Raw genomic sequence first — 21,617 nt, 5'->3', positions numbered from 1 at the left:
GGGACAAACGCTGTGAGAGAAACCCAAGTCAGACCCGTTTTGGCCATGCCGTATTAAGCTTCCCCTGGTGGGAAATCGTTTCTTCCCTGACCAGGGTGTGAAAACGGAGCCTTTTGCAATGATAGGAAGGATTCAGTACTTTGCCCTTTGTTGCTCGGCAACTAAGGGCTATAAATGGATTTTATGATTATAAAGGCTCTGAAATTAATGTCAAGTTGCAACTCCCTAGAGAGAAGTCATCCTGTGAAAGAGAAAGACCAAGGTAGGCTCTTTACCTTCCCTCTTATTGAAAAATGAACCCAAGGCCAGCACCCTCAGAGGCCGGGATGTTTGTAAATGGCTGAGCTGTTAATGATTCTCCGGAAAATACACTTTGTCCTCTTCCGCTTCCTTAGACGGGAGCATTAATACCATTGCCCTGGATATCACTTTAGGAGATGACTTTGCAATTTCACCTGTCAACTCCTAGGATCCCCCCACTGCTGCCCCTCACTCCTCTAGTGCCCAGCCCTGGGGCACAAACCCACCCAGGGGTTCTAATCCTGCCTCCGCCACTTGTCTGCTGTGTGACCTCGAGTAGGTCACTTAACTTCTCTGGGCCTCGGTCACCTCATCTGTAACATGGGGGTTAAGACTGCGACCCCCCTTGTGGGACAGGGACTGTGTCCAACCCAATTTGCTTGCATCTACCCCGGCGCGTAGAGCGGTGCCCGGCGTGTAGAAAGTCCTTAATGAATACCATTAGTTTATCGCTATTATTATTATTAACGATCAGTTTGTCAAGCTCAGGCGGGGGCTCCCTGTCACCACCGGCCTCTTAACCAAGTCAGTGAGAAGCACATTTCCTATTGTGTATGCTTTTTTCAGTCCAATAATAATAATGAGCGCTTAGTACAGTGCTCTGCACACAGTAAGCGCTCAATAGATAAGACTGAATGAATGAATAATAATAACGGTAGCATTTATTTCGTGCTGACTGTGTGCTAAGCACTGTATTACGTGCTGGGGTAGATACAGTCAGATAATAATAATAATAGTGGTTATTTGTGGAGTGTTTACTATGCACTGTACTAAGCACTGGGATAGATACAAGGTATTTGGGTTGGACACAGTCCCTGCCTCACATAGGGCTCACAGTCTTAATCCCCATTTTCCAGAGGAGGTCACTGAGGCACCGAGAAGTCAAGTGCATTGCCCAAGGTCACCCGGCAGACAAGCGGCGGAGCTGGGATTAGAACCCAAGTCCTTCTGACTCCCAGGCCTGTGCTCTAGCCACCGAGCCACACTGCTTCTCGCCGAGCCAGATCAGACCGCGGTCCCCGTCCCACACGGGGCTCTCAGACTGAGGAGGGAGAACAGTAATTTAATCCCCATTTTATAGACGAGGAAAGTGAGGCATGGGGAAGTGACGTGATATACCCCCAACTAGCCATCAGTAAAGTGGTGGCGTCAGGATTAGAACCTAAGGTCTGAGTCTCCACACTGTACACTTTCCATTGGGCCACACTGCTTTCCCCGCTCAGGACCCTTCCGCGGGGCCCTCCAAGGTCCTTTCGGGAGCCAGAATGCAATGAGTCTCCACCATCCCTACCGACGGCAGCGACCGCAGGTTGACCCGAGGGATGCGCCGGTTTTCCCGGACAGCTGCAGGTGGGGATTTGGTGCCGGAGTCCAAATTCACAAACTACTGTGGACTGACCTGCTCCTGACCTTTACACAGATCCAAATCACTCCTGCTATCGCTAATCAATCGATCGTATTTACCGAGTGCTTACGGGGGGCAGAGCACCGTACTGAACACTTGGGAGAGTACAACGGCACCTCCGGCCCAGTGCCCGTTTTCCACTCACCCCAAACGGAGCCGATAGCCTGGGAGCCCCCCCCCCGGAGCCAAGAACCCTAATTCAGGGTGGCGTAGGGGATAGATCACCAGACCGGGAGTCAGAAGGTCATGGGTTCTAATCCGGGCTCCGCCACTTGTCTGCTGGGTGACCTTGGGTAAGCCATTTCACTTCTCTGGGCCTCAGTTGCCTCATCTGGAAAATAACTATAAAGTCCGTGAACCCCATGTGGAACAGGGGACTGCGTCCAACCCGATTTGATTGCATCCACCCCAGAGCTTAGTACAATACCTGTCACATAGCACTTAGCAAATACCATAATAATAATAATAATTCCACCTGGAGACTCCCTCTGGACCGTAAGCTCACTGTGGGCAGGGAACGTGTCTGTTTATTGTCATGTTGCACTCTCCCAAGCACTTAGTACAGCACTCTGCACCCCGTAAGCACTCAATAAATGCCACTGACTTCCAAGCGCTTGGTGTTGTGCTCTGCAAATAGTAAGCACATAATAAAGATTACTACTATTACTGTTCCAACGGGCCAAGAAATCAACACAATAAATCTGCAGACTTGTTTTGCCTACTGAAAGACCGGTTGGTTGCCGTCCGCTCTCTGCGTGGCCGGTCAACGACTCATCGCAGTCCAAGAGTCGGTCAAACTATCTTTTTCCCTCCAAATAAGCAGGTCATTGAGAAAGATGCTTTCCTTTGTAAAAGCAAGACAGGAGATGGATCTGTCAGGATTCATTTTCCCTCCGTGGGTTGATAGGAAAAAGCTACGAGTGCTTATAAAGTCTTCAAGGCGATTATGTCAGATATTTTGAAGGCTCTCCCCTATTTTCCCGGCATCCCCACACTCACGGTTTTGACGTAGACACAACCCACAGGCTGGAGTGATGAAAGCAATCGATCAGCGGTATTTATTGAGTGCTTACTGGGCAGAGCGCTGTACTAAGCGCTGGGATATTTCGAAGATGCTCCCCTATTTTACTGGCATCCCCGCACTCGCAGATTTGATGTAGATGCGCAACTCACAGACTGGATTGATGAAATCAATCAATCAGCAGTATTTATTGAACGCTGTAGTAAGCGCTTGGGAGAGTACAGCACTACAGAGTTGGTAAGATGCGTTACCTCCCCATAAGGCACTCACAGCCCACCGGGGAGTTCGATCTAAAAATCCCACGGATATATTTTGCACACACTGAGTGTCCAATAAATACGACTGACCGACCGTCTGCGAAGAACGAGGAAAACCTTCAAGGTGGAACTTGTGTTGTCCACTGTTCTCTGGCCACAGAGACCTCTCCGTGCTAGCTTCTGCCCAGATCTGGAAAGCGACGGCGATTCCGCGGGACAGCTGGGAGTCGCCCAGGGATAGAACGGGACACTTACCTTCAAAGAACTGCTGCAGGGCTTCGTTCTCCCCCACCACCTCCATGACGAGCCGGTCCGTCCGATCCGGATGGGACCGAGGAAGACCGGAGTCGTCCCCGCGGGTTCGATTCCTGGGATCACACCCGCTCTGAAGCATCCCGTCGGACCGGAGACCCTGTTGCCCCGGACACGTCCCCGGCGGGAATTAGGGAATGCCCAGAGGGAGTCATGGTGGGGGGGAATGGGAGGGGAGTTCAGCAAAACTGCCCAGGTGCAAAGAATGGGGAAGGAATCGTCTTTGCCAAGTCGGAAAACTCTAGCTACTCCATAGTTCTCCTTTGTTTTATGGACCTTTGTCCCCATGACACACCAACCGCATCTCTGCGAGGAGGAGGGTCATAAAAGGGGATTGGATTCTTATCTTCTGTTTGTCCTTCCCCCGGGAGATGTTTATATTTCCACCCAGGCAGAATGGGTGCCCCCCACCCCCCAAGAAGATTCTCCACAGCTGGGGTGTGGGAGACTAACTCCCTACAACTTTCACCCCCTCCCTTAGCCAAGACCAGGGGGTCTTCTAATTCCCCTGGTAAATGTTAGAACACCCCAAGCCATCGCACCAGGGGTCCTGTAATTCCCCTGGGAAATATTCGAACAGCCCAAGTGATCGCCTGATAAAAGCTGCCACTGACCTTGAATTTTAGTCTCTGAAGCAGCGTGGCCTAGCGGAGAAGGAATGGGCCTGGGGGTCAGGAGGCCCCCGGGTTTTCATTTCGACTCCGCCACCTGCCCGCTGTGTCACCTTAGGCAAGTCATTTCACCTCTTTGGGCCTCGGGTGCCTCATCTATAAAATGGGGATTAAGACTGTGAGCCCTATGTGGGAACTGATTACTTTGTATCTGCCCCAGTGTTTAGTACAGTGCCTTGCACACAGTAAGCACTTAACAGATATCATAAAAAAAGTTGGACCTGAGAGAGAGCTATCTACCCCCCAGTAAATGGATTGTGTGCTCATTCTATCAATCAATGGTATCTGAGCAGTTACTCCGTGCTCATTTTCCAGACCCCCCCATCGAATTGGGGGAAAACACTCAAAATGGGCTTGGATTCGACCACTAGGCTCTGCCGATGGATGAGGCAGATAAAGATATTGGTGGAAACGAGGCCTCCCCCTGGGCAAAGTTTAGCCAGGGAGCGTTTACTATGTGCAGAGTGCTGTACTAAGCAATTGGGAGAGTACGACATAGTCAGCAGGGCTCCTTGGATTTGGTAACAGTTCCAACTGCAGATTAACATTCCTATTGCTTTTGGGGGGGGGGGGGGCTTTTTATAGATCGATGGCATTTCTTGAGCACTTACCATGTGCAGAGTGCTTAGAGTTAGCGCTTGGGAGACTAAAATACATCAGCAGACATCCTCCTGATGTCTATTACCACCTGATAAATCCATTTGTTCAACGGGAAAGTGGGAATTTTTCAAGCATCGCCATTTCGGAGGAAAACCTACAGTTTAATTCTTTCCTGAGCAACCTCTACATGTAGTTGTTTTTTCAATATGTATTCCCCCTCGTAAGACTGGTAAGACACTATGGTTTTTAAAGACTCACCAAAAAAAGATATGAACATTCCCTTGTTAATATTCCTCACTGTTTCCATGAAAATAGAATAATAGCGTGCTAGAGTTTCCCAAAGGAAAAATGTAGAATATATTACTACGTTCCCAAGAATCAAAACTCTGACCCAAAAATATGATTCAAAAATTCAAAAAAAAAATATAGCCGTGATCAAGCAGCACTCTACATATGTACCAAATACATAAGATTTTGAATTGGAATTTGTGCACCTACATAGATATTTCTCTTCATTGCTACCTCCCGCATCCTACGTAGCAAAGACACCTTGTGCTAACGTACTAAAGATCTATTAATGCCATCCAGAAAACAGATGCTACATTATCTTTTTACTGTACGTCTTCTTTAAAATGCTTCCAAGCTTGAGAAGTGGGGAAGGATCCTGTGAAAGAAGAAAGCCTTGAACCAGGGTAAATTTTGTCCTTTCTACAAAAACAAAATCGTCGGAGAGTGAAGGAGCGCTTCGAAACACCGGCATCGATATTCAATAGCACAGTCCTGCAAAAGGGCTAAAGTAAGTGCCAGTAGGGAATCCCTGAACATATCAGAGGCAGAATAGAAGGTAAACACATATCTTCAATCTAAGATTTATTTCGATTTTTTGCAAAGGTAAGTTACAATCACAAGGGCACCTACAAGTCCTGATCAGATTTTGTTCAACTAAAGGGTTTTTTTTCTTTCCATTGTTTTCCTTGCTGTTTTTCGGCACACAGAGAATATAGATCAGTTTAAAGTAATCACAGCACTTCGGGTGCAATCTGCAGAAAGAGAAAAAGATTTTGGACCCACTCTTTGAAAATAAATATTGACAATAAAAAATTCAGCCATTTTAGAGCTATGTATATTCAGTGAAGTTCATGCATATTCCAGTGAAGAGAATTAGAGTTCTTCCTTGAAATATCCCAGTTTTGCCAACGACATCTCTTTTCTCAACTGCATGACCTCCCAAAACATCTGATCAACTGTAAAATACAGAACAGAACATTACGGAGGAAACCAAAAACACACTTTCATAATTTCTCACTTAATCGCACTGAAAAACAAACAATGAATCTCCCTCAAAATTAAACAATTTCCACTGCGGTCAATGGAGGCTACTCCTAAAAGTGAATCTGATTTTAAATTTTTCTCTAAGAAATGAAAATCAATCGATCGATAGCGTTTATTGAACACCTACTGCGTGTTGAGCACTGTACTAAGCACTTGGGAGAGTACAGAGAGTTAACAGACATGGTCTCAAGGAGTTTACAGTCTAGCAGGGGAGAGGGATTAAAATAAATTACAGGTGGGGGAAGCAATTCAGTACAAATGATTTTAATACGATATGATTTTAAAATAAGATACAAATACTCAATTACACTCTCAAACGTATAAATGATTTTAATATGTTTGAGAGAGTAAGTGAGTGTTTCTATCTTATCTGATCACCCAAAAAAGCAGCTCCGGTTTACTTTAGCTTCATTTTGTCAGGAAAACTGCAGTACATATGACAATTATGGGATCGTTAACATAAGTCAATGTCAATACTATCAACTACAGTAATGCTTAATTACTCAGAGCTTATCCCCTAACTTTTCAATCATCCAAGTCCCTTGCTTCCTCCTCTAGCTAGCGTCTATTAGACCGATTTTCGGCTCCTAAAATCTCCACAGTTGAGCGGGAGAGAGGGAAGAAGCAGAAATCAGTCCGTTGCCCAGTTCCCCTCAGCTCGATTGAAAGACGAAGAGTAAAAAGGGCTTCGCAGATCACTATTTGCCAATCAGTGGTATTTACTGAGCACTTACCATGTACAGAGCACTGTACTAAGCGCTTGGGAGAGTGCAATGCAACAGGGTTGGTAGACAGGGTCCCTGCCCACAGGGAATTTATAGTCCAGAAGGGCTTTCAAGCTAAACCCAGCAGTGCAATATAAGCAGATCGTATCGAAGACTCTCTCAGGTCCCTCATTTCCACTAACACCGTGAATAGATACCTCATAAATCAGTTTTTTGTGATCACCTATGACTCCTGACAGCCCTGAGTAAACAGTAACTATACTGGGCAATTGCTCCTGTATTTTTTTTTTTTTTAACCAATAGATTGCTTTTTGCCCCATAATCTGTATTGTCACGGCAGAGGCTTTGTACAAACAAGCAGCGGTAGTTCGGAGTAGGGGGAAGAACACCTCGTGAACTGCAAACACAACAGGGTTGAGAACCGCGGCTCAAAAATTTCCTTTGGTCGGGAGCCGGAGTTCTCCCTCCAGGGTAGATGGAGTTACTATTATTAAAGACAGTGTTCAGAGCTGACTATGTGCCAAACGCTGTGCTTAGGGGTGGCTATACTGAGATTAGACACAGTCTCTGTCCCACTGGGGGTTGGCAGTCTAAGAGGGAGTAGCTGTGTGAACTAGTGAACGGGTTTGGGAATCAGGGGAACTGGGTTCTAATCCTGCCAAATCCTTGCTGTGTGACCGTGGGCAAGTCACTTGCCCCAAAAAGCAGCATGGAGTAGTGGATGGAGCCCGGGCCTGGGAGTCAGATCACGGGCTCTAATCCCAGCGTGTGACCTTGGGCAAGTCACTTTGCTTCTCTGTGTCTCGGTTTCCTCATCTGTAAAATGGGGACTGAGCCTGTGAGCACCACGTCGGACAGGGACTGTGTCCAACCCGATGTGACTGCACCTACCCCAGTGCTTAGTACAGTGCTTGACGCATAGTAAGTGCTTAACAAGTACCATAATTATTATTACTACTTAATTTCTCTGTATCTTAAATTCTCCTCTTCTCCCTCCTAATTTAGACAGCGAGCCCCAGCTGGAACAGGAATTGGGTTCCACCTAATTTACTTGTACCTACCCCACAACTTAAAACACTGTTTGACATGTAGTAAGCGCTTAACGAATACCATTTTTTTTAAAAAAGAGGTATTTAACTTGCGATTTACAGATGAGGAAACTGAGGCCCCGAAAAAAATCAAGTGACCTGTCCGAGGTCACCCAGGAGGCAGATGGCGGAGCTGGGTGGGATAAGAACCCACGTCTCCTGATTCTCAGTCCTGGGCCCTGCGAATGGCAGGGGGCAGGTGTTCCTGAGGTGGGGGGTGGGAGGGGCTCGTGGAGAGCAGGAGGCGGCCGGGGCCGGGGCTGGGGCCGAGGGCTCTGGCGGGGCAGCGGGCCTCCATGCCACAGCCGGAAAAGCCGCAGCAGCCCCAGACGGTAGCAAAACAACACGGCACGTGCCGAGCGGCGTGACACGGGAGGAGGAGGAGGAGCTGCATATGGCTTGCAGGCTACGGATGGTGGTTCCCCCTCTGGGTCCACACCCAGAACCCTCCGGAAAGGTGTCGGGCCAGCCGCGCCATCAGCCGTTCTCTGCCCAAGCACGACCAGAGAGCCTGAGTATCCCTGAGGTCCCTGGGCAAAACCTCCGGCTACCATTCCGACTTGCACTTCCTTTGGGCAGCTGAAACTGAGATCATCGGTCTGCCTGGGTGAGGACCGAGAAATTGGAAGTTTGCTTTCTTTTTTTTTTTTTTTTTAATTTTCAAGGGGATACTTATTCAGTGCCCCTAAAGACTGATCGGGGGAAAAAACGCTTCCCCAAAATGCAAGAGAAAAAGGTACGGCTGTGTCGGAACCCTGGCCTGCTTTCATTCCTCTAGCCTCGGCGCCATCTGCTCGTGTTTGTCTTGAAACAGAAGCGTACATTCAACCACCCTGTTTTCCTTGAGTTCGTTTTTTTTCAGCCTGGAATTTCAGAGATCTGCATATGTTTTGTTGGACTTATTTTTTCCTCAGATGACTACCCTCCCCTTCTTTGATCGTGAGCCTCATGGAGCCAGGGACCACGACAAAATTTATGATCAAGGGATTCTTCCCAACACTTAAAACGCTACATACTGAAAGCGCTTTAAACAGAAATTATTGACTGATCGCCCGAAACCCTCGGAGTTCGACACCCCAACTCTATCACCCCCCTACTGTTGATTGAGCCAACGGTAATCTTTACCCCCTCAGACTTACTTTCATGAGGGGTTGGTGGGTCAGGCTGCAATTTAGAAAACTATATTGTTTAGTTCTTTTTTGATTTCCATGTTGGTTAAAATGAAACTAGCCCAACTTCTTGCTGTGTGAAGGACAAAGTACAGAATGAGATCTGCACTGCCTCCCTAGGGGGCATGCTGATTTGCTGATCAGATGGCATGAAAGACAGACTAACTCCTGTCTCAAACACAAGCTGCCGAAGTCGGCCCACAGCGAAAATTCAGACCAACGCTATCTCGGATGCCATTAACTCTTTTTGAGGGGATTAATTTCCTGAATTTTGGCATGGCATTTTTTGGTTAAGGGGGAGGATTCAAAAGCAAAGACCAATATTAAATTCCCAGAGCACGGGTCTAGGGGTCAGAAGGACCTAGGTTCTAATCCCGGCTCCACCACTTGTCTGCTGGGTGACTCTGGGCAAGTCACTTCACTTCTCTGGGCCTCAGTTACCTCATCTGTAAAATGGGGATTAACAGTCCGAGCCCCATGTGAGACAAGGACTGTGTCCAACCTGATTCGATTTTATCTACTCCACTGTTTAGAACAATGCTTGACATATAGTATCATTATTATTATTATTACTAGGGCTCTATGTAAAAGGGCAATAGTAAACTCTGGCCAGTACTCACCATCCTGCTGCTTCAAGAGACCTTGTTGGATATAGCGAATGTACGTAAAAAAGTTGCACACCGAAGTGATCTACGCCAAAACAGAAACAATGCCATGAACGATAAATGCACTGTGTGTGTGTGCATGTGGCAAGCTAATTTAATTCAGTGATGGTTAAAAAATGCTTACCCTGAATCTACAAAATGGAGAAATATAATAGTAGTTGCTTGAGTCTCCCAATTTAATTCTGTGTTTACAAGACTTACTCTGACCACTGAGAGCACATTTCCTGCAAAATAATTACATGTAGATTATTTACTCATGACTGTCTGATGTTCACTTCTTTGCAATCTCTAACTGTGCATAACGACAGAGATGGCAAAGACTTCTCAAACTCAAACGACCACAACTTCGAAGATATCGATAAAACTCCATCAATTCAGAGCTCATAAATAAAAAACTTAGCAATTTTGGAGCTGTTAGTTACTTCCTGCTTCCTTGCTTTCTGTTCTTCACCGCTAACTTTTGACCAACACTTGGTTAACCTGGGAAAGAACAAACAGCAAAATTGTGGGACTCTGCAAAAGGGCTCTGTAGGTATTTCTGACCTAACTTCCCTCCAAACATATTCAAAAAATTAGACAGGTAAAACTACCAGGAGGCTAAGGCAAAAGAAAAAAAAAAAACACAACCAAAGAGTCATATTATTACAATAAAATTATTTTTAAAAATACTCCCGCATACTCAAGGTTTTCCCTACTTCGGAATGGACTACCCCCTAGTTAGTCTACATTAATGAGATTCTACGGAGTGTACTATTTTCGCAAACAGTTGAACAAAAAAGGGCTCCTGAACATTTCTCCTATTTCTTTCTCTCCCTAAAATGCACAATGACTCAATCCTGGGAGGTGGGGCGGGGGGAGGGGGCAGGAGAATTCATTCCATCGTATTTACTGAGAGTTTACTGTGGGCAAAGCACTGTACTAAGTGCTTGGGAGAGTACAACAGAACAATAAACAGGCAAATTCCCTGCCCACAAGGAGCTTAAAGACTAGACAGTGGAATACTAGCAAACAGGTACTGCTTCTAAGAGCAGAGAAAGTTGAGAAGCACAATGTAGGTGACACACTAACACCCCAAGGGAATTCAGGGCTGCAGGTCTTTTATTCTCTCCTAACCAAAAATCAATCAGTGGTATTGATTGAGTGCTTACTGGGCCCAGGGCACAGTACTAAGCGCTTGGGAGAGTATAATACAAGAGAATTTGAAAAAAAAAAAATTAAGGAGACAAACTAGTTACAAAAAGATTTCCATCTGTCTCTCCAGTGACAGGAAAGCTCTCTAACGGGGAGATGAATTCATGAAAGAGGGAAAAAAAAAACCCAGCAAGGATAGCGTTCAAATTTCTAGCTGGGGGACTGGACGCTTTCCGGTGAAAAATTGATCCTGGCTCTAATGATGTCTGCAAAAGTATAACTTCAAGTTAGGCTGCGGATCACACAAGACCTGCAGTCTGGTTGCACCACTTTAGAGCTTAAGGTGCCGAATGTGGCTAAGGCAAGGTGGACCGCAAAGGAAGCAGAATATTTCAAGCACCCACGTTAAAGTGATACTGAAGGGTTCAGTTCAACACAAAGCTGCCTATTGACTGGCCTAAAATTAGAATAGCTACTTAGTGGAAAAGCAGCCACAAACATATTTGCTGTAATCTTCAAATAGCAATGTCTTCAAAGTTGGAAAAAACAGGTTCGCGCAATTACGATTTACCCAGTGTTAAGATACTCAGAATGTGTATCACAAACACATTCTTAAAAATACATTTATATCCAAATTGGAGGCAACACATATACAGATATGCTTGAAAGCAACATATGCACACACGCATACATGACTGTTTGTGTATATAGGTATATATTATATTTCCCAATTGCAAAGTTAGTTTCCTTAATCAAAAATGGTTTTTAAAATATCTTGTTAGAGTTATTAGCAAAAATAACCACAATTTATATCTGATCAGCAAACCTCTATTCCCTTTGTCCAGTCCCCAACTACTCTCCTTATAAAATGAAAGACATGTTTAGCAAGTTAGCACCTATGAATCTGAGAAAACGCTGCAAGAAAAATTTTAAGACATGCCAAATGCCCTTCATTTTTAAATTACCACTGAAATGTTCTGATTCAAAAATCATTTGTGAAATATGATTGACTACTATGTTCAAACTTTAAACTTGAGTATTTTCTGACATCATCTCATACCAAAATAAATGACCCTCAATCAAACATTAATCAATGAAAGAGAGTGCTTTACTAAATTCTCCTCCCTTTTTTGAAGGTTCATATATCAAAGAAGTAGTACCTGCTTTATAGCCAACTGAAGCAAATCTCCACCAACATTACTGGCGGGCAAATACAATGTCCTGGTATTTTTTATTAATAAACTACACACAGCATATGTAGTTTATTAATTCAGTGTCTTTGGCTTTAGGGCTAATATATTTACTAAAAACACTATGCTTTAATACTAAATGAAGTGCATCAGAAAATACTGATGTGCATATTTTCATAATGAGTCGACAAATATTAAACTCTACATAGAACTGAGAAGTTACAAGCATTCTTCAGTACTTCAATGCCACAATTCCAAAAGGATTTGCATATCTTCCTCCAGGCTCTTGAAAAATACCCAATTAAAGCTATTTATATAATGAGGAATTTAATACTTCCTTATCTAATACACTTGAGTCAGCTGTCTATCCATCCATCGTCAAAGGAATCGATTTAGTACCGTTAGTAAATAAAGCACTGCATGAAAAGATTGCATCTTTTACCAAGACACATCTCAGACTAACATACTTCGGTCCTCCACATTCAACTGCGGAAGCTTTCACAAACCGAACAGGTTGCAGGCCCACTGGTTCAATGCTTAGGGTGTTGTTTTCGACAGCCTCGAGAACAGCTGACGCCAACTGCCAAAAGGAAAGACTTCTTCAGAACACGAGCACTATTTTTCATCTACTACATCACCACTGCACCATGTTGTACTTTCTAGCAAAACTCTCCCAGTTTTGCATCATTTTGCAGCCCCCTCCGGCCCCTGCCCAAAATGGGACGGTTATTGGACCGGGGCCTATTTAGAACAGTGCTCCAGCACTTAGAACAGCGCTTGGCACAAAGTAAGCGGCTTAACAAGTATCATTATTATTATAATTAAGTCTAGCAGGAAGCTTGTGATGGGCAGGGAGCGTGCCCACTAATTCTTTTGTATTGTACCCTCCCAAACGCTTAGTACAGCGCTCTGCACATTGTAAACATTCAATCAATGGCATTTAATGAGCAAGGAGGGGACAGGACAAAAAAAAATAAACTGAAAAAAGGAGGAAAGGAGGGGACAAAGAAGAGAAAGGTAAGAGGACACTTGAGACTATATCTCTTACTTGTAATGCCCTCTCTCAAGAGCTGCACAGTAAATTAACTCTTCCTCCCCTCGGAGTTCACGTCTCAGTGAATAAACCTGTGAGTTTTGAGCCATCGCTTCCTCATACTTCTGCATGTACCATTATCACCCCTTACAAAAATCATCTCTTTATTTTTTCCGTTACGCTAAGCACGTACTATGTTTTTTTATCTTTTTTAAACGGTGTTTGTTAAGCGCTTACTCCGTGCCAGAACCCAGAGCCTCTGACTCCCAGGCCCACGCGCTTTCCACTAGGCTATGCTGCTGCTTTTATTTCCTCAGAAATCAGAGGGCTTTGGTGGGAGGAGGGAGGAAATGAGAGAGAATTTTGCAGTGGAGGCAATTACGAGAGGAAATACGACAGTTACTTTCAACTCTTTCTCCACAAGCTACCTAAACGTTTGTTCCCTTCTAGACTGTAAGCTCGTTGTGGGCAGGGAATGTGTCTGTTTACTGTTATACCGTACTCTCCTATGCGCTTAGTACAGTGCTCTGCACAAAGCACTCAATAAATACGGCTGAATGAATAAAAAAGTTAAAATAGTGAAGGATTATTTTCTATCTACAACAGAACCACCCACCCATATTTGTTCCCTCCTTACTCTCTGTGTTGGGGAATGATGGAAGAGGAGGAGGAAGTGGGGAAAAGAGGAATGGGAGAGAAGAAGTTACTTCTCTGTCAGACACGTATAACAGACACATATACAGACACACAGAAAAATATATGAATATTTTCACAGTATGAAGGCAAGCATTTCAAAACATTTTTTAAAGACCCACAGTATTTAGACAAAAAAAAAAAAGAATTACCTCACTTTTTGAGAAGGTCAAACATGGAACTATATCTTCCTGGTAGATTTTGTCCAAGAAAGGGCACGTTCTATCCATGGTTGGCTCATCCTTCCAAGATCTGAATTCATTATACAGAGAGAAATCAGCCTGCCAAACAAATCCGGAAAGATTCTTTAGCAGAAAAATCGGACACAAAGTGATCCAGACTATATTGATTTGATAAGAAGAGATCAGCCTGAACCTCTCCAGATGGTAATCGAGTCATTCTTCAGTTCAAAGACAAAGCGGTGATGGCGAGACTATATCGACGGATTAGTATGGAGAGAGAAAATCTCTCATACATTTTGTCCAGGAAAACAGAGTCATGTAATGATCAGACACAGAGGGGGAATGTTTGCCAAGCAGGTAAGATCTTGAGTTCATTTTTCAGCAGTAGTGAAACTACAAGGGGCACTGTGGCTAGAGCATGGGCCTGGGAGTCAGAAGGTCACAGGTTCTAATCCCGGTTCTGCCACTTGTCTGCTGTGTGACTTTGGCCAAGTTGCTTAATCTCTGGGCCTCAGGTATCTCATCTGTAAAATGGGGATTAAGATGTGGGTCAGGGACTGGGTCCAACCGCATTAGGCTGTACCTACCCCGGAGCTTAGAACAGTGCTCGATACACAGTAAGTACTGAAATACCGTCATTACTATTATCATGCTGAGCCATTCGTATTCTCTTACCCGGTCGCCCTGTGCCTAACGGCATGAGAAAGCTGGTGAGGAGAACAGGTATAGTCTTCGGTAGCAGACGGGACTAGCTCTCAGAACTCAAATCAATCAGTCAATCCTATTTATTGAGTGCTTGCTCTATAAGTGTTTGGGAGAGTACAATACAGGAGAGCTGGTAGACGCATTTCCCGTCCGCAAGGGGTTCAAAAACATCAGGCGCCACTCATTTGGGTAAACCTGGTTGAGTACGACCCTCAGTGCTTTAGACATTGTTTGGGGTGGGGGCACTTTTACTTCTTTTTGCAAATGCTAGGGGAAAAGCAAAACAGCAGCAACAACCAAAAACACAGCTGTCTTCTGCACAACTATATATATCGCAGAGGGAAAACAGAGAGTACCTACAACAGAGCAGGACAAATACAGGCAGGAGGGTCCGATTTTTACCTCTGGGCGGACTTGAAAGGCCAGATCCCAGCAACTGCCTGACCGTAAACCGTCCTCTTGTCCGCCAGAGATTTTTGCAAATAGAAATAAATCTGCAAATTGCAACTATTGCAATAGCTCAGGGTTGTTAATGGTATTATTTTATTGTTTGTTTTTATGGTATTTTTTAAGCCCTTACTATGTGCCAGGTACTGGACCCCAGTCATTGAGATAGATCAAGATAATCAGGTTGGGCACCGGCCCTGTCCCGTACGGGGCTCACAGTCTTAGTTTCCATTTTACAGATGAGGGAACTGAGGCAAAGAGAAGTTAAGTGACTTGCCCCAGGTCACATACCAGACAAGTGATGGATCTGGGATTAGAACTCAGGTCCTTTGACCCCTGGACCTGTGCTCTTTCCACAAGGCCATGCTGCTTCTCATTTCCCCTTCTGACTTGGTCTAAGCGACAAAGTAAAACTTAAAATGTGCTTCCTTTATTCCTAAATTAATTAGTAAAACAAAAATTTCCCTTAAGCTCTCATGTTCCAGCAACAAGCGGCTTCTGAAGAATGTCTTAGGTTTGACAACCTTACTCGCTCTTCCTGGGTTCTCTATTATAATTCCAGACTTACTTTTTGTGTGTGGGTGTGGTTGAAAAGACGTTTCACAACCTGTTATTCATTACACACTAAACGCCAGGCCTTTCTGACTCCCAAGCCCAAGCTCTATCCACTAGGAGAATGTACGGAACCCTAATGAAATCACTTGAGAAGGTGGTCGTACCTCTGGCAGTGAATAAAATACCATTACAGCTTTAAAGCCCATTACCACCAAACACTGCCTGTCAACTTCCCAAAGGACACACTGACCTGGGGGGTTAGGGCGGTCATTCCATCTCCGTGCACCGTTAGAAGTGTCGAGGCAGCAAAACTTGGTTGAATTCCATGCTGTCAATCTGGCTGCGACTACCATTTCCCAGATGCAGGCCGAAAAATACTATACTTTTAAAAAGTTGGTAGGAATAATAATAATAATGGCATTTGTTAAGCGCTTACTATGTGCGAAGCAGGAATCCGCTCATAGCATCACGCTGACCACGAAGCAATGTGCCACTGGCTAAATTACACCCGGTGGAACGAGAAGGAAGAGTGGAATGAAGAGAGGAGAGGGTGGAGACGGGGAGATCGGTAAGGATACAGCATAAGACAAGTGCCTGGACCCGCAAAATGGCCCTTTGGAGAGGAGGGGCAGAGTCTGGAAGGGTTGTGAAATAAAAACTGTCGGGATTCGGTAGCAGACCGAATATGGGAGCTGAAAGAGAGGGAGAGGAGTCAGGGACAATGCCAAAGTGGAAGGCTTAAGAGTCACTGCCATCCTGTGATGTTGTCAATTGTGAAGGAAAAGTTCAACGGAGGAGAGAATTTGGGAGGGAATATGAAGGACTTCGTTTTGCAAATATTGAGCTTGATGTATCAGTGGGACATCTACGTAAAGTGAAACTGCAAGCTCTCGTGATCCATCAGCAAAGGATGGTAGTTGAAGTCATGGAAGTGAGTGTCAAGTGAGAAGACAGAGGGATTCAGAACAGAACTTGGAGAGTGTCATTCCTGTTAATGGCTGAGGTGCACAACAGAAAACAGCAAGAGACTGAGAGAGAATGGCCATAGAAGTAAGAGAAAACCAGGAAACCAAGGTTAGGTAGCATTTCCAGGAGGAGGGAATGGGTCAGCGTCAAAGATGGCTGAGAGTTCACAGAGGATTAGGATGGAGTCCTCTGACTGGATTTGGAACAAAGGAGGTCGCTGGTGACCTTGGGAGAGAGCAATCTCACTGGGGAGAGAAGGGCAGAACCCGTATCGTAGGGAGGCGGAGGAGAAATGAAAGCAAAGTGTCTACAACCCCGTTCAGGGAGCTTGGACAGGAACAGGTGGCAGGAGATGGGAGCGGCAGCTAGACAGTGTAACTGGATCCAGAGGTATGATGCTTAGTACGGCGCTAAGCGCTTAGTACAGTGCTCGGCACACCGTAAGCGCTTAATAAATGCGACTGAATGAACGAACGAATGATCGGGCCCTGGAACCATTAGCGCGGCACTGCTGAAGCAATCTCTCAGAGATTACAGATTCATTGGATGGGACATGTGTAGAGAATGGATGACAGCACGACATCTACGCAGCTGCTGAAGAGTGAACTAAAAGAAGGCACACGCAAGCTTAGGTGGGCAAAAAAAAGCAATTTAAAGACTCAGCTGATCACAGCAGTGCTTAGTACAGTGCCTGGTGTATAGTAAGCGCTTAACAAATACCACTAATATTATTAGCAGTGGATTGTTGGGCAGCCACTATGGAAGACAGATGAGCCTGGATCCTCTGTGTAGCAAAGGCTACAAAAAGATCAGGATACCAGCGGCAGGCTTAAAAAGTGAGATAGGCCCTGAGGGACAAACCCATTAGCACAGTAAGGAGCTATCTTTACCTTCACACAAAGGGAAGGATATATCAGTCACCCATTAGTGTCTTTTTCAACCACACTCATCTGTCAAAAGCATTATCTCTGAAAATGAAGGACGAATATCTAGCTAGAGAGAGATATATTTTTCCAATTTTAAATGATCCAATAGTTTTTTTTTTTTTCCCCCCACGTTTGGCAACATGACCTACTTGTGCCTTCAGTTCTGGGAAAAGTCAGGAATGAGGACTCTCAGTTTTGCGTGTTACAGGTTTGGTTTTCAAGTCCTATGAAAACCACTAATTTTAAAAAATAAAACCAAATAACTAGGCTGTTCAAAATGTGTTTTTCTCCATGAGTTACACTTTTCTCTCTAACAAGGGCTAATCAAAATCTGCGAAATGTGATTGTAAAGTCTTCGGTTGCTAAGCTACTAACTCCTGCATGCTAATCCAACTGAGCAAGGGTAAGCTATTCCACAAAGGTTAACATCCCCTTGGGATTTTAACTCAATCTCTTCTGTGTCTTCAAACCCGGAAAAAATTATGTCTTCGAATCTCCAGGAATGTACATATTGGTCAATCAGGTAAATTTATGCTTTTCAAAATTCATAATGAGTGGACACCGTTATAATTTGAAAGCACCATTTCTCCAAATTGGTAACGCTTTCACATAAATAGTCCATTAAGCTGTCTTTGAAGAGACAACTTTTGTCATCTCCATTTTACTCTTAGAGAAATTGAACCAAAGAAATGAGATTTACCCAGGGTCACACAGTTAATAGCAACAATAGCTCCAAACATAACCCCAGTGTTTTTCTTACTTTCTTCAAATCTCTCTGCCATAAATTTCTACCCTTCCCTAGATTTGAGAAAAGTTTCTAATGAAAATGGTACTTTCAAAGCATCCTCAAACTTTCTGTTGGATGAGCTTGGGAAGAGATACAGTCGCCTAAATCTTTCAGTCAACTACAAACAGGCCACTTTGAAATTCTTTAAAGGACCTTTGCTTGCCCGGAATACCAAGATCTCAAGACTTACTGAGATTCTAGCTGGCAGTCCGAGATCAGCCAAGAAGGAAGGGGATGGAGGGTAGGTTGGTCTACATGAAGTGTCCTCCACCTATATGCTGCATTTTCTATTCCGATTTTGTCGGAGAAAAATCTGAGTGACATCTTGGGAATGAAAGTACATCATTATCAAAGATGCGGAGGAACAATCCTTCAGGAATTTTACCTCTCTGCAATCTTTTACGATTGGCTGCATCACGCTGAGGTCCTGATGGCTACCACCCATAGCACTGCTTGTACTTTTATTTCTCGTGTGTCCCTTCTTAAAAGCTGTCTTCCCACCTGGCTGAAACTCTTTAGTTGGTGATGTCGGAGAGGACGACAAAACCAGGGTCTTCAAAGCTGCGACTTCGGCTTGGAGGACGTCGATCTTGAAAAGAGAGCAACATAGTCCCCTTGATATATGACATCAGCATAAATGTTTCCAAACATTATCAATCGACAAACTTCATTTCCAGGAAGGGGAAAGCCGTGTGTTCTGTACAAAATATTAGATTTTCGGGGGCTTAAATTTCCTATTTCAAACTAGTCTCAAATGGCCGAAAACTTTTCTCCACCAATTGGGTCGCTGATCTTTCGGGAACAAAAATTGAAAAGAAAATGTCTTGGGATTGTTCTTGTTTAACCAAACCTTAAAAAAGGTTTCAACGGGCCTTAGGTTTGGCCCAATTACCTACTGGTTGTTTGCTATACAATAACCTCAAATTTACTGACTCTCCAAGTCGCAAAATGTGCAGTTTTGTCCAGGGAGCAAAACTAGATTCAATTCTTTGTCCTTGAATACTTTAAGGCAATATTTGAAAGACTAATAGTAGGTTTAACTAGGAAGAGTCAATGGTCAGCTAAAGCTTTTAAAGAATTCTAAACAGTAAGATGTAAAGCTTTTAAAGAATTTTATACAATAAGATCCCCCACCAAAAAACTTACCTTCCCCTGTGCTTCTTTTAGCTGTTTTTCTGCAGTTGCTTGCTTGACGTTGGCTTCTCTTACCATTTTATGAGCTTCCTATTGAAAAATTGAGACTGGTTTAAATACAATTTCAAAGTCAAAATGGTAGGCTCAAAGTTTGTCTCAATTTGGGCATTATGTTGGCAGACAGTCCAACATGAAATTCTTCTTCATATGCCCATCGCCCACACTGGCTGAGGGTCAGCAACTGAATCTGTTTATCCTCTATCATATCCTTCAGAGCTTGTGTCCACGTAAGTACTCCACAAATGCCACTAAATTAATTTTAAAAAGGGGCAGAAAACTCTTTCTTCTGACATCAGATCACCACTACATCCAGGAAAATGCTGAGGGAAGATATTCCTTAGTTCCATAATAGAACCCTACCCACTAGTGCGTCGTCCGTTACAACAGAACTTACTGCATTTAAGATTTAGAACACATTTTACATTACCTTTTGGAATTAAAATTGAGTATAATTACACCAAGAATCGACAAGTTTTTACTTTAAAAATGCAATTTCCTTTCTTTAAAAAACAGAGAAAATGATGTATGAGACGATGGTGACAGCTGAATTTCATATATCCATGAATTTATGGAATCACGAGAATTAAAACACACTGAAATTACCTACGCAGAGAAGTAATGGAGAACACAGTGGTGTTCATGTGTAATACACAAATGATGTACAGACACGATGTAACTTATTTGGTTAATTCAGAAGCCTTAGGGAGGCAAGGAACAAAATTTAGCAAAGTTTACTAAATGAGGGCTTGCATTTAACAACTTCTAAAGTCATTATAGCTTCTCTTCTTTCAGTAGCTCTGCCCTAACACCACATCACTATATACAAAATTATTACACATGTATTATTGCCCTTATTTTCCTCAACTTGCTCATCTAGCCCCACTTTTTGTTCTGCTTTGTATTGGTCCTCTAGTCTCATTCCTTTTTTACATTTAAAGAGGTGGAACATCAGGTTGTTAAACACTTTTAAAAAAAACAGCTACAGGAGAAAAAAAAAAGTAGACAAAACCCAAAACTAACAAATCTTTTGAAACTCCTCCAAGTTTCAGAGAGTGCCTCTTTGGATTTGACATGCTAATGGGTGGAGCCAGTGTAATGATTTTAACCTATTTCACTAATAAAATATGAAAAGCAAATTTAATCAGTAACACCTTAATGTATGATCAATAAAAAAATGTTCTCAGCTGTAACCACTTAAGTAGAAAGAATAGTGAGGTGGTCTGTCATGAAAACAAATTGGTAAATTTGAACTAGGGCTTCGATTTCTTTGTATTGCTACTTGTCATGGCAGTATTTAATTTCTCCTGAAACTATTTTTTAACAATAACCACACTTCCTTTGCTGAGATGTAAAAAAAAAAAAAAAAAAAAAAAGAGTCTTGAAACTAAAAATCACTCATCCTCTCTAAACATATATGCAATAAGATTCGAGAGCAGGTCGAGGATGGGGGGAAATATCAGTCCAAAGCTTAGAGAATCTGGAGCTACTCTCTGGGGCCCAAAAGCCATATAAAAAACTGCCTCCTACCGCTTTCTCCTAGGGAGCAATAAACGTGTGACCTTTAGTAGCTGAGGTCATTCACCGTCACAGATCCTTTTCCCAGATAAGAATGGTCTTCCCCAGACTCTTGTAACTCCACTAAGTCCACAAAAAGCCACAATTCTGATGCTCTGGTTCTAGGGTAACCTGAGGCGATCAACTCTGGATCATCTCGGAGGGCTGCAGGGCACAGCCTGACCACCTACTTGAAGCGCTTAGTCCAGTGCTCTGCACGCAATAAGCACTCAATAGATATGACTGACTACTTTCAAGGCACTGCTTGCTGGTGGTCTATAGGGAATTTGCTGCCCCTTTTCACTTCTTGGAAGGGAAGGTGGCTCAAGCATTAAGAAAGGGGATGGGTGAATGGCCTGGATCAAGCAAGTGGAATATTTTAATTTCAAGACATTCCTAACGAAGCACATTCTTTACCTTTTAGTTGGGTCTTACAGTGATAACTACAAAATTTGCTTTTGATAAACACTTTCTTCACAATGTTGTGAATTAGCACTGAAGGATACAACTAGTTACGTACCCCGCTGGGAATCCTGTCACAAATGTATATATCTGGAGAAAAACCACCACTAATAGAACCCATTAACCATACTGCAGTGCTCTGCATACAGTTAGCACTCAATAAATACAAGCAAATGAATGAATGAATCTTACAGGACACTTTGATTCCTCTTCTACCGTCTCATTCCTAGAAGCACCCAACAGGAAA

At 43.7% G+C, this 21,617-nt stretch overlaps 1 protein-coding gene across 4 annotated transcripts in view; it reads right to left on the bottom strand.

Moving 5' to 3' along the window:
- Nucleotides 1–5,419: 5,419 nt before the first annotated feature.
- The window catches only part of LOC100081236 (RAB3A interacting protein), a 35,717-nt gene continuing 19,519 nt past the window's right edge, over nucleotides 5,420–21,617 (bottom strand). For 2 of the 4 annotated variants that reach the window (XM_007666302.3, XM_039914055.1), the window contains 7 exons: nucleotides 19,307–19,384; nucleotides 18,546–18,749; nucleotides 13,745–13,873; nucleotides 12,334–12,446; nucleotides 9,670–9,769; nucleotides 9,501–9,570; nucleotides 5,420–5,810 (listed from right to left, as the gene is read on the bottom strand). In XM_007666302.3, coding sequence (XP_007664492.1) covers nucleotides 5,728–5,810; nucleotides 9,501–9,570; nucleotides 9,670–9,769; nucleotides 12,334–12,446; nucleotides 13,745–13,873; nucleotides 18,546–18,749; nucleotides 19,307–19,384 — 777 coding nt within the window. In that variant the 3' untranslated portion in view covers nucleotides 5,420–5,727. Of the gene's footprint in view, nucleotides 5,811–9,500; nucleotides 9,571–9,669; nucleotides 9,770–9,967; nucleotides 10,026–12,333; nucleotides 12,447–13,744; nucleotides 13,874–18,545; nucleotides 18,750–19,306; nucleotides 19,385–21,617 lie in introns of all 4 variants that reach the window. The other 2 variants (XR_005660762.1, XM_029079012.1) reach the window with 2 other exon arrangements.

Source organism: Ornithorhynchus anatinus, chromosome 14, assembly GCF_004115215.2.
Source record: "Ornithorhynchus anatinus isolate Pmale09 chromosome 14, mOrnAna1.pri.v4, whole genome shotgun sequence".
NCBI classification, from domain to species: Eukaryota; Metazoa; Chordata; class Mammalia; order Monotremata; family Ornithorhynchidae; genus Ornithorhynchus; species Ornithorhynchus anatinus.
The sequence above is the reverse complement of the archived record's forward strand: the minus strand, read 5'-3'. Positions and strand labels throughout refer to the sequence as shown.